This window comes from Lissotriton vulgaris, chromosome 3_1 (assembly GCF_964263255.1).
Source record: "Lissotriton vulgaris chromosome 3_1, aLisVul1.2, whole genome shotgun sequence".
NCBI classification, from domain to species: Eukaryota; Metazoa; Chordata; class Amphibia; order Caudata; family Salamandridae; genus Lissotriton; species Lissotriton vulgaris.
In genome coordinates, this window is record NC_141689.1 from 2,013,152,591 (window position 1) to 2,013,166,270 (window position 13,680).

The following is a 13,680-nucleotide window of genomic DNA, read 5'->3' on the forward strand; positions in this document are numbered from 1 at the left end:
GTTATGTGTGGTTCGCTGTTTGAAAGTTTATGAGGAAATGTCCTCGGAGTTCCGACCTCCATATTAACCGCAACTTTTGATTGCTATCAGAAAACCAGACAAGGCGGTTTCCGCTCCAACGATCGCACGATGGGTGCGATGAGTCATGCAAGAAGCTTAAAGTTTTAATTCAATTAAGGATTCGGAGGCGAGCATTATCCCACCCGTGGAAGCAGTCTGCCTTCGCCCGCCCGTTAAGGAGTAAGCAAGATTTTATGTCCTACTTTGACATGTGGTTCAGTGGTTTAACAGTTGAATTTGAATACTATTTATGTTCCAATGGTTTGGCAACTTTCAGATAGCTCATATCTTTCAATGTCTAGATTTTGAGATAGCATCTTGTTCTTTGATTTCACACTTGAGCTGTGATAGCCGTTGTTTTTCCTAGCCCTAATATTGTCCTTTCCATTCCAGGAGGTGATTCTGGGAAACAGGAAGGTTGATTGGTTAAGAAGATGGGCATGACTCATGCTTCGAAAGAGGAAGGGCAGTGACAGAAGGAGAGACTATATCGGGCTCATGGCACTGTAATTGGTTAATGGACTTAGGAGACGTGTGGTCCCTTGTTTGTTTCTTTTCTGACCAACATGTTCCCGAGGGTGTTTGGGAAATGTGGTCTCTAGATAAAGTTATATAATGGCTGCTGTTAAAATAAAGCAAGAAAAGATGGGCATAATCCTCAACTCAGAGTCCTTAATAGAATTGAAACTTTCCGTTACGATAGCCAGTAAATTTTTCATTCTGGGCCCTAGTCAAGCTACACTGAGCTCGTCACAGCTGCACCCGTTCCAATGGAACGCTCACCACAGCAGGGGAATTATCCCCGCGTGTGAGCGTTCCACGGCTCATGACGAGCTGAGCTATTCATGAGCACCGGAGCGCCGTGGTTCATGACGAGCTCAGCTCGTCATGAGCATGGAAGGTGTTAATTGGGTAGTCAAATTTCCATCAGCCCTATTTCAAGATGTGGATATGTACACATAAGAAATGCACTTGCTCGATTAGCAGACCCGGTGACAAAACTTACTTATAATGTTCACAGTGCTGTCAACCTCCGTTTTTACTTCGGAGCAAGGTTCAATGTAGCTATAATTAGTCTGACACACTCCATTAGTCTCTGGATAAGTTGAGTCAACTTCTTCCTGCTAAAAAAGTATAAATAAAAGGTGTAAGGCTTTGTTCCCCACAGGTCTAAAGAACATGTATAGAGAGCATTATGGCATTCAACCAGAACAACTATATCTTTAAATTAGGTATCTGCATTGCTTATATACATTGTACAATGCAGACAAACAAAAGCTGGGTACAAAGATATTGAGGACATAATCACAAACATTCACAACCACAAATAGGCATGCATCCAGGAATACAGTTGGTCTACATATGTTTAGAAATTGTTTCTGATTTCGATTAAGACTCCGATTCAATAACCAATGTACTTGGTTCCAGTCACATGCCTTATGAAAGAAGTGGAGAATATAAAAATGGAAGGTGTGGCATCAAACAGGCAATTGTTTAGATCAGTCTGTGGACAAATTGTGTAGCTAAGATTTTCAATGATAAGATTCAATGTTTTGAAGATTGCACCTTCTATTTGTATTGCTTTTACCATATTTGAATCACTCGAGAAATTAGTTATTTTTGGACTGAAAAGAAAATCTAATGGTAACTGAACAGACAATAATAAAGATGTTCCCATGAGAACTGCTAGTTTAAAACAGGGGTATTCAAACTGTGGGGTGCGACCCCCAAGGGGGCCATGGAGTGATAGGAAGAGGGTTGCGCATTCCCAGTCACACTTCTGCCCAGGCCCATAGGACTACAAAGGCTTCAGCCCCCCTCCTCCCCAGTCGTGTGTCTCACCCTGGGCTGCTGCAGTGCAGCTGAAGCTGCTGGGGACTCAGCTGTGCAGTGTCTGGAGTCTTATCTCTGGTACGCCTGGGTTTTTCACAGGTCTATAAAGACGATTTGCATATTTACATACCTTTTGTAAAATATTTAGCGAGGCTTAGTTATTTTCTAGTTCCAGTACCCCCTGGGCCCTGACTGCCTATTCCTTACATTTGCATTTTACATTTACTGAAGTAGTGTGAGAATGCATTTCCTGAAAAGGAATATAAAGTAGGATTGCCAAAATAAAAATGCTAGCCCTGTGTTGTTTAAATAGCCTGCAAAGAACTCCTCTTTACACTAAATAGAGTTATAAATGTGTATTAATTTGTTATGTGACTTTTCTGTCTTTGTTCCCTTTAATTATCACTCATGGATCATTGAGGCAGCCCTGAACACAATTAAAAGTGCTTTCTATTTATATTTGCTGTTCTAAGTATGCACAGATAAGTGCTGAAAATACAGTTTTCGGTGACTGCTTATTTTTGTGTCATCTGGTACATCAATATAATGACCTGGCAGCCCTAATCATAGGACTGGGTGAGGGTTAGCAGTGATAGGGGAAGAGTGGGTGTACTGGGGTGGGTGCTGAGCAGTGATTCATTTGTAATAAAACATGTGCAAAGGCCCTCACCAGTAGGCCACTTGAACTTTAACCACCCACCCATTGCCTTGCCTGCGCAGTAATGACAATACCTATGCAACTACCAACCATAACACTTGAACAAGTGTGACTATTCTGAGTATTTCAAGCCCCCAAAGCTATAAGAATGGCATGGGTGTCAGGAGTTTATCGTTTTTAATGTATATTGAATTCATAAACAGCGGTTCTGCTCATCTCTAAATTACACAGACAGAGCCACCATGTGGCAGACTGTCAAAGTGCCAGTGTGCACAATTAGGTGCCAGTGCAGAGCACCGGAAACCACCTGCTCAAATAAAGCACTGGTGCGGCGGTAACAGGGGAGAGGGATGTTGGTTCAAGAAGGTGTGGAAGAACAAAGGGGAGATGTGAAAGATGAATAGAGGAACTGAACAGGTGTAAGATACAAATAGACAAAAATTTGAATGGAGAGACTTGAGATGAATGAGAAGTGCTGAGGGGCATGGGAGGTGACGGGCCAGAGAGGCCATGAGATAAATGCGAGAGACTGTTAGAAATGAGGGCAGTGAAAAGACAGAATGGCAGAAGGAGATTAAAGGTGAAGTGAGAGGTTGAATGGGGAGAGATCAGAAATTTTAACAAGCATTTGCAATGCAATAGGTCTCGCATTTACGCGAGTTTAAGCTACTGGCATTGTCATTTACAATTCCAATAGCTTAAACTCGTGTAACTGCGAGACCTGTTGCATTGCAAATACTTGTTTTATATCAAACCAGAAAATAGGATTCCAATTTTCCGTGCTTGTATTAGGCCTTAATCACCCTTGCTATACCACTGTTCCCTATAATTAAAATTGCAATTCTGTGCAAGGTAAAAATGTATGGAATGTAGTTGATGTATTTTCCCCATTCAGCTCCAACCCATTTCGCCTGGCAACTATTCTGCCACATTGACGTAATATGCTACTTTTTCTAGAAAGCATATTTGTCTAGAACAAGCGCTTCATTGATACATAACATAGATTTTGGAAGTCGCCTCTAATCTACGGTTATCGTGGTCTCATGCTGCTCCTCCTCGCCGATACATTCGTCACCTTGATCCGCACTTAGTCTTCTTGAGCCTTCTCGCATGCACCCCACCGTTCTGCCCACAAGCCTGCGCTCTTTGTGCACCCTCTGCCCCTTCTCACCTCTCATACTCCCTCGCGCTGCCTCCTCATTCATCCTCTGGAGCGCATCTTGGCTCGGCCGCTTCAGCGTGAACGACTCTAGGCTCCCTCCTGTTCCGGAATATGCTGGCGCACACTTCCGGGGCACGCGCCAGTACTTCCGGGAGATCTACAGGAAACGTTTCTCACAGCCAGCGAAGTATACTAAATGCGAGCATGAGTAGAGAACTGATGCAGTAGCAGCAGCGCCAGCTTCCTTGTTGTTTCTGGGGAGGAAAAGCCTCATAAAGCGAAGGTGACGAAAAGGAGCAGAGAGAAAGGAGTAGGAGAGGTAAGGCAGCTTAATGTAGACGACTTTGAGCTAGGGAATGAGAAGGGAGAAAGAACCAGGGTGTAAGGTGTGGAAAACGTGTGAACGAAAGAGTAAGGGGGAGCTTTTTGGGGAAGGCGACAGTAGGCACGAGGAGGAAATTGGAGGGCAGTTAAGGGGATACGCTGTTTGTTGGTGGAGCTGTTGCTGGAGGTGGCGTATCGTCTGATGTATATGGGAGAGTGCGGTTTGTGGTGACGTGCAATTTGCATGATGGGGCAGGTGGTAGAGGAAAGTGATCTGTTGATGTTGGCTATGTTTTGGCGGTGGGAGGCTTCTTATGCGGCATCAGTGATGGCTGCTAAACGGGTTCTGTATGGCAGTGCTAGACGGTAGAAGGGCCACTTGGCATAGACGCAAATTCTTACAGCAAGGGAGATAAATATGTAGTGCAACGGAGGGGGAGAGAGCAATAAAAGACAGAGTGTGCTGCGCTTGGGGCGCGCGTGCACATTAGAAAAACGAAAGTGGAGCTTGCGATGACGGAAGGGAGATGTGCACATGTGCCCCAATCGCCGCGTGCCCCGGTCTGTATCACTTGGCAGGCAAGACGGTAACAATAGGTCTCGCTGGCTACTGCATCCCCATATGCGAGACCTAAAAAGGGGTGATAGAAATGGCCTGCAAAGTGAGAGAGGGATCCGGGATTAGGACGGAAGAGGGGGCGAGAGGAAAGCGGCATAGGCAAACTGCTCAACTATGCACAAGACGGCCAGGGTTTTAAGGGACCCCTGCTGCTCCTGGCCAGGGCCAGGTGATCTTCTAATGTGGCAGCACTTATTCCTGCGGAGTGGAAGGCCCGTCACAAAGGGTAAATAGACATCTTTCTGATGTTAATTGCTGAATTTTGGTTCTAAACTGGTACTGCTGGGTTAAAATCGTTTTCAGTTTTACTGTGTGTAAAAATAATGACGCAATGCTATCCCAAAAACGTGACATCACATAACATTATTTACATTTTCTTTCCACACAATTTGGTCAAGCTTGTCACGTAATTTGGTCCTCACCTGCCTCATAATTCCAGTAGCCCTGCCTACAGGTTTAGAATTTTTTGTCAGGAGGGGGTCCTTACGCCTGAAAATGTTGATAGGGGGGTCTCGGCATCCTAAAGTTTGAAGACCTCTGCTCTAGAGCCACACATAGGCCTTCAAGTCACAGAAGAATGGAATTGGGCCCCCCGTCTCTACAATGCTTTGATTCTTAACATGAGGGCAGAAGCTATCTCCTTCACTCCCTAAAACTCTTATAGGCTGTAGTATTCAGGCTGCGTTCATTTGAAAAACTGTTGTAGCCTAGATAAGGATTGAGGAATAGCAGATAGGAGCTCAGGTTTTGGATCCAGTTGGGGTCTAACTACTCCCAATCCTTGATCTATACATATCCCTGCACATGGCTGTGGGTGTGTAATATTGTGTGCCCTGCACAAAATTAATAACTAAATGTCAGATGTACAAAGCTTTTTTTGAGATTGCAAATGGCCGATTGACAGAATCAGGCCGTTTGCGACTGCAAAAAAGCATTTGTTTTATGTACAAAGGCCCAATTTGTGATTCGGTAACCCATTACTGAATGGCAAATTGGGTTTGCGATTCAGTATTAGTAGGGGGCATGTTTAGGGCATCCATTCCTAATACTGAATTGTAATGTATGTGTGAATTTATTTATTTTGAAGGTTTTATATAGCGCAGACAAGACCCTTGCGGGTATCAGAGCGCTTCACAAGCAGATATAGTAGACAATACTAGAATTACAAGAAATAGCAATGTTCAGAGCATATCATACAATTATTACAATTTGTACCTATGGTTCATGTGAATTTGGACAGGAGAATAGATTTCACTTCTTTTTTGAACGATATAATAGAGGGATTCATTCTGGTTTCAGGAGGTAGAAAGTTCCAGATCCTGGGAGCAATCCCGGAGAAGGCTCGGTTGTATGTTTTCTTCTTGGAGAAACATTGTGGTTTCAGTAGAAGGTTACTGGCGCTTCTGGAGGATCTGTTGTCACGCGAAAGTACCAATTTCTGTGCCAGGTAGGTCGGAGTATTGGGATGTATGGCCTTGTGCGTCATGCAGGCGAATTATAGTTGAATTGTGGCTTCGAAGGGTAGCCAGTTGAGGGCTCTAAGGTCCGGGAAGATGTGGTAGTTTCTTTTGGAGCTCTTGATGAGTCTAGCAGCTGAGTTGATTGAGGCTCTTAGGGGTGCCGTCGGTCTGGGAGGCCCGCAAAGGGCAGCACACCCATATTCAATTTTAGGGAGTACTAGAGCTTGAACTGCAAGTTTGAAGTCATTTACGGGTAGGAAGGGTTTTTAGTCTTCTTAGGGTGTTCATTTGAAAATTTGCTCCTTTTGTAGCGCTACTGATGTGTTTCTGCATGTTGAGAATTTTATTGAGAGGTACTCCCAATGATTTCGCTGAATCGATAATAAGAGGTTGCCAGTTGAGCACTGTGAGGTGTTTCAGCCAGTCCAAAATGGTTTTCGATTGGTTGGGGGGTGCGATAAGGAGGAATTTGGTTTTGAGGGTGTTAGTTTTAGATAGTTTACAGCCAGCCAGGTCTGAGTTTTTTGTAGCGTTACATTGAGAGATTTGATGTCCTCTAGAGAATGGATTTTTAGGTATATTTGTGTATCATCCACATATATGTGGTATTGGACATTAAAGGAGCTGAGGATGTCGGTGAGTGGTTCCATGAATAAGTTGAAGAGTGTAGGAGAGAGGGACGATCCTTGTGAGACTCCTAGCATGACTGGGACGGGGTTGGACAAGGATTGCTTAACCTTGAATGTTTGTGATCTGTTTTGTAGGAATGAAGAGAACCAGTTTAGAACTGATCCAGATAGTCTCATTCTGTGCTTCAGGAGATCTAGTAAGTTGTCGTGCTTGACAGTGTCAAAAGCTGAGGATAGGGCAACCAGGATAAGCAGACAAGCTTCATTTTGATTCAGGATTTTTAGAGCGTCATCTATAATGTGAGTCATGGCTGTTTCCTTACTGTGTCCTATGCGGAAGCCGTATTGGTATTGATTAAGCAATTTGAAGTGGTCAATGTGTTTGCTAAGCTGTGTGTGAGTGCATTTTTCTAATAGTTTGGCCAGCGTAGGGATGTTGGATATTGGGCGGTAGGTATTTAAGTCTGCTGGGTCGAATGTTGGCTTCTTTAAGATGGGGGATACCTTCCCAGATTTAAGGATATCTGGGATGAATGATTCCTTGCAGGAGAGAGGTATTTATAATCTTGGTCCATAGAGACAATAGTAGTCGAACTAAGTCTTTTATGTGGTTTGCGGTAAGGGGGTCTATGAAGTGGTTGGAGGGGTTCAGAGAAGTGAGCATTTTTGATATTGCTCCTTCACTGTATGTGGTGAAGGAGGACCAGAAGGCGTTTTTGAGGCAAAGCGTAGGGGAGCAAATAGGTTGGGCTCCGTGGGGGGGATGGATGAAGTGCCATGTGAATGTCAGAGTGGGTTGTTAAGTCCTTGAGCAGGTTCACTTTTATGTTTCCTGTCTTCAGCATGAAGAAGGAGGCAAATTCTTCGCAATTGGGTAGTGTGTCTGAGTTAGCTTGGGGGGTGGGCGGGCGGGGGGGGGGGGGGGGGGGGGGGGTGAGGTATGCCCTTAGATTGTGCTTTGATTAGTTCAAATAGTTTTTTGGGGCGGTTCTTGGTTTGGTCTAATTGGTTACTGATAAAGAATGCTTTTGCTTGTCTGATCTTTCTGTAGTATGAGTTTCTTGTGGTTTTTAGCAATTTGAGGTGGACTGAAGAAGGCGCTGACCTCCAGCGTCGTTCGATTAATCGAAGGTATCTTCTGTCCTCATTAAGTCTACCATCGTACCATGGTTTAGAGTCTTTTGTAGAGGCTCTTTTCAATTGCAGGGGCACGACTTTGTCTAGGACCTTGTTTATGGAGCAGAAGTAGTGGCCGGTCAGATTTTGCACATCAGAAAGATCTTCGGGGGAAGCAGGATGTTAGGGTTGGAGTTTGTGCCTAGGTTTGCACTGACGTTTTGTAGGTTTCTCTTCCAAATTTTGGGTCTTGTGGGTTGGGTAGAGTGGGGTTTTACTGATTCCATGATGAAGACAGTGATGATGTGGTGGTCCGACCAGTCACAGTGGAGTCTAGAGTTGAGCCTTTATCATGTGTGGGGCAGTTACAGATTTGGTTGAGGTCTGACAGGAAAGTTTTGAGGATGGTGACTGCTGAATCATTAAGGTCATTCCAGTAGAGGTTGAAGTCTCTGAGGAATATTTGTGTTATTTGTTGTCCAGCATTAGTAGATACAATATCCATGAGCGGTACGACGAAGGTGAGGTTGTCCCCTGGGGGTGGTACATTGTGTGCAATGAGCACAATGGTTTGTTATTATTCGTGATGTCTAGGCGCAGGTATTCACAGGAAGATGGAACCGGTGAGAGGGAGTATTTCACTGAGAGATAGATTCGATGTATGCAGGCGATACTGCCACCAGTCCTGTCAGTTCTGTCAAGTTGGATGATGTTATAGTTTGGGGGCACCAATATATCGAGGATGGGCGTGGATGATTCATTTAACCATGTTTCGGTCAGTATTAGTAGGTCAGGTTTGTGAGTGGGGATGAGATCCGCTATGTCAGCAGCATGTCTTGCCGCTGATCTACAGTTTAGCAGTATACATTTAAGTTGCGGCTTGATGGAATTTGGGTTGGGCTCTTGTGTGAGAGGGCCTCACGTCAGGTTGTTTTCCACAATGTTTCTTGCATCGTGGTTTGACACTCTGTGAGTGTTGGAGGGGATGGTTTGAATTAGTGATTGAGTAGGAGGCATGTCTGAGTGTGTTGTGTTATGGGTATGTACCGCTTTTGGCCGCCATAAGTGTGGCAGGGTATGCTCAGACGTGAGTCCCTTGCTCGCTTTGCCACTGGATTCAAGCAAGCCGGGCTGAAGACGGCTGGAATGCCAGAAACCGGTCCTCGGAAGCTTGTTTCCGGTCCAGGGAAGACATGGCTTAGCAGTTCGGGCTGTACTGTTCCCATGAGGCACAGGGTCAGACTGATTTGCATATAGCCATGTCTGAACTGGGGTGGCAGAGTGGGCTAAAGAACGGTGTTGGATTAAACCCAGATCTTTTGACTCGGTGTGAGTGTTTGATTGATTCAGATGCTCCGTCCATCACCACCCCATTTTGTACCGCTTTTGGCGGCCATAAGTGTGGCAGGGTATGCTCAGACGTGAGTCCCTTGCTCACTTTGCCACTGGATTCAAGCAAGCCGGGCTGAAGACGGCTGGAATGCCAGAAACCGGTCCTCGGAAGCTTGTTTCCGGTCCAGGGAAGACATGGCTTGGCAGTTCGGGCTGGACTGTTCCCATGAGGCACAGGATCAGACTGATTTGCATATAGCCATGTCTGAACTGGGGTGGCAGAGTGGGCTAAAGAACGGTGATGGATTAAACCCAGATCTTTTGACTGGTTGTGAGTGTTTGATTGATTCAGATGCTCCGTCCATCACCACCCCCTTTTGTACTGCTTTTGGCCGCCATAAGTGGGCAGGGTATGCTCAGACGTGAGTCCCTTGCTCACTTTGCCACTGGATTCAAGCAAGCCGGGCTGAAGACGGCTGGAATGCCAGAAACTGGTCCTTGGAAGCTTGTTTCCGGTCCAGGGAAGACATGGCTTGGCAGTTCGGGCTGGACTGTTCCCATGAGGCACAGGGTCAGACTGATTTGCATATAGCCATGTCTGAACTGGGGTGGCAGAGTGTGCTAAAGAACGGTGATGGATTAAACCCAGATCTTTTGACTGGGTGTGAGTGTTTGATTGATTCAGATGCTCCGTCCATCACCACCCCCTTTTGTACCGTGTTATGGGTATGTTGCGGGCGATCATAGGAGTGAAGTAGGGAGAGTAAATCTATATCCGATAGGGGATTTTTCCTTCGTATAGGACGGACTGAGGCATTATATGTATGGTACTGTACTTCATCTTAGGGACTGCTGTTTCTGAGGGCGTGCAGGCTGTTGTGGGGAGAGTTTTGATTGGATATTGTGGACGTTAGTCTTGGATTCTTGTTCAACTAGTTTGTTCTTGGGTTGAAGGGTAATCAGGTTGCGTATAGCTTGAAGGTCTTCTTTGATTTGTTGAAGTGATAATATTATCTCATCAAGTCTAGGGTCTGGTGTGGGTGGAGTCATATTTAGTGATAGGCGAGTGTGGGAGGAAGTGCTTGTGTCCTGTGTGAGGTTAGGCGGCAGATTGTGGGCTGAGAAATTGCGCTGCAGGCTGTCCGGGGGGTTATCCTGGGATACGTGCGGTATAATAGCGGGTGTTGAAAGGGTGTGGAACGGTTGGGTGTGAAGTGAGGGTGAGGACAAGGTGGTGTTAGAGGTGCTAGGTATAGAGTAGGGTTTAGGTGGGTGTGTATTATCTCCCAGTGTGGCAGATGGCTCAGTCTAGAGTGTGTTAGTAGAGCATATCTTCCGTGTAGGAGACTAATTACTTAGCATATGTCCAGGGCATTGGTCTAGTAGGCTTAATGGAACAAGTTTTAAATTGCATACTTGACTTCGTTGGTAGCATTGCTTTCAAGGCTGGTTTCAGAGGGTCACAGCTCTGAAAGCTTGAGCATATTCTACTGACCTAATCGTACAGTCTTAGTAATCTTTTGATAACTATTGTGTGTATCCTACCTGCCCCAATCAGAATCCAGATTCTTTTAGACAAGGGCCTTTGTCCCCTCCAGCAGCAGTCGGTGTGAAGGAAGTGAGGATGTTCCCTGCCACAGATAGCTGTAGATAGACGAATCTAGCACCTGCTTTTAATTAGGGCCTATATCCTTCCCAGATTTCTTGCCTTATGTGTTTTGACTAAGGGTGCCTGCAGGATTGTGAGCCAGTCACAAGATGTTGGATTTGTCCACTACCAAGTATTTTTATAATGTGGTTCTGTGCGTCGGACTTATGTCCTTCTGGAAGAACAGTCATTAACAAGGATCCATTCAATTATTATGCTTTCTGGAATGCTCACACCACTAGACAGCCATTCTTTGCAGGACATACAAGGGACAGTCCCTTGATTGAGAATGAAATACCTGGTCAAGGTGTTGGGTGTGTGGAAAAAACATGAGGCTGTGTCATTATCTTTGAAAGGGTACGAAGCAAACTGTTTTAGTGGTATGATGCTTCCTTTTTCAACTGGCTCAGTTCAGGCTTGTTTAATTAATAATGAAATCGATGCATTTGCCCAAAAACCATTCACCACAAAATCATGCTTCATGTTGGGCATCTGACAACATAACGCTCACAAAAAATGTATGGGCATATTATAAAACATGTGACCTACTCATGATCAAAACGTCATCCAATACATCATTTCTAACTACCCTAACCCCTTCCTGTTGACCTGTGTGTTTTAACTAAATATTACCAATCATGCTATATAGTTTGACACAGAAGGTCACAATTTAAACTTGATTTTAAGTGTCTGTGTTACGTGTATGTGTAAGAAAATAACAGCAACAAGTACACAAGACAATTTTAATCGAGCTTCCAAAAAACTTCGACTACCATACCCAGATTGTGAAGATGCTAATTGCCTAAGGTGTGTTTTAAAGGTTGAGAAATGTTTCCATTTTTAGCACCTGAAGGAACGCAGCTTTGGTCAACAAGTATTTGCAATGCAATAGGTCTCGCATTAGGAAAGTTTGAGCTATTGGTATTGTAAATGACATTTTTTTTATTTATGTGTTGGTTTTGAAAATAGCGAAATTAATAGCTTTGTCATGTACAATGCCAATTGTTATAACTTTCGCAAATGTAACACATAGCATTTGTAATGCAATATGTGTTGTATTTACGTGACTTAGATGTATTGATATTAAAATAACAATGGCTTTTAATTTTTTTAAATAATTAATACTTAAATAAAAGTTATTGTAATTTATAATGGCAATAGCTTAAACTTTTGTAAATAACTTTTGTGAAGATTATGTTCAGTGTATTTTATTGTGATGAAAATCCAAGAACAAAAGTGAAATATTAACATCTTTTTGTGACATTTGTAATAAAGCTTGAAACATTGAGAGAACATATTTGAACCAGTTGTTGAATGGTTGCACAGATTGATGCTATGGTGGTGCTAAGTGATGTTGTGGTGGCGACGAGTGATGCTGTGGCATTCAGTGATGCTGTGGTAGTGCATAGTGATGTTTGGTGCCCCTGAGTGATGCTGTGGTGGTGCCCCTGAGTGATGCTGTGGTGATGTGATAGATAGAGTGAGGGCGATAGATAGAGGGAGGGCGATAGCTAGAGGGAGGGCGATAGCTAGAGGGAGGGCGATAGATAGCTAGAGGGAGGGCGATAGATAGATAGAGTGAGGGGTGATAGATAGATAGAGTGAGGGGCGATAGATAGAGTGAGGGAGATAGATAGATAGATAGATAGAGTGAGATAGATAGATAGATAGATAGATAGATAGATAGATAGATAGATAGATATAGTAATTATGTGGCGTGTAATTATGTGGCACGGAGTGGTATTTGGAGTGTATTTTGCATTGAGTGCAGTGTAATTATGTGGCGTGTAATTGTGTGGTACTGAGTGGTATTTGGAGTGTATGTTGCGTTGAGTGCAGTGTAATTATGTGGTGTGTAATTATGTGGCACTAAGTGATATTATGAGGAGTGTATGTTGTATTCAGTAGAGTGTAATTGTGTGGCGTGTAATTATGTGGCACGGAGTAGTATTGTTTGGAGTGTATGTTGCATTGTAATTATGTAGCATATAATTATGTGGCACTGAGTGGTATTATGTGGTGTGTGTTGCATTCAGTAGAGTGTGTGAGGGTGCAGTGTGTTTGGCCTAAAGTAGTGTGAGGGTGCGGTGTGTGTGGCCTAAAGTAGTGTGAGGGCGCAGTGTGTGTGGCCTAAAGTAGTGTGTGCGCTCAGTGTGTCTGGCCTAAAGTAGTGTGTGCGCTCAGTGTGTCTGGCCTAAAGTAGTGTGAGTGCTCAGTGTGTGAGTGCTCAGTGTGTGAGTGCGCAGTGTGTGAGTGCGCAGGGTGTGTGGCCTAAAGTAGTGTGAGGGCACATTGTGTGAGTGCGCAGTGTGTGGCCTAAAGTAGTGTGAGGGCACAGTGTGTGAGTGTGCAGTGTATGAGTTTGCAGTGTATGAGTTTGCAGTGTATGAGTGTGCAGTGTATGAGTGTGCAGTGTGTGTGGCCTAAAGTATTGTGAGGGCAAAGTGTGTGAGTGTGAGGTATGTGTGGCCTAAAGTAGTGTGAGGGCACAGTGTGTGAGTGCGCAGTGTGTGAGTGCGCAGGGTGTGTGGCCTAAAGTAGTGTGAGGGCACATTGTGTGAGTGCGCAGTGTGTGGCCTAAAGTAGTGTGAGGGCACAGTGTGTGAGTGTGCAGTGTATGAGTTTGCAGTGTATGAGTGTGCAGTGTATGAGTGCGCAGTGTATGAGTGCGCAGTGTGTGTGGCCTAAAGTAGTGTGAGGGCACAGTGTGTGAGTGTGCAGTGTGTGTGGCCTAAAGTAGTGTGAGGGCACAGTGTGTGAGTGTGCGGTGTGTTTAGGCAAATTAGACTCTTGTGACACAGAGGTGATTCCTCTGGCAACATGGATAAAATATATGACG

The 13,680-nt window shown here is 44.5% G+C and overlaps 1 protein-coding gene across 1 annotated transcript in view; it reads right to left on the reverse strand.

The window, feature by feature from the left end:
• Positions 1–13,680, reverse strand: part of IRF2 (interferon regulatory factor 2) — a 351,614-nt gene that overhangs the window by 177,832 nt on the left and 160,102 nt on the right. Inside the window, exon 6 of the mRNA XM_086962480.1 lies at positions 1,067–1,184. Coding sequence (XP_086818606.1) covers positions 1,067–1,184 — 118 coding nt within the window. The remainder of the gene's footprint in view (positions 1–1,066; positions 1,185–13,680) is intronic.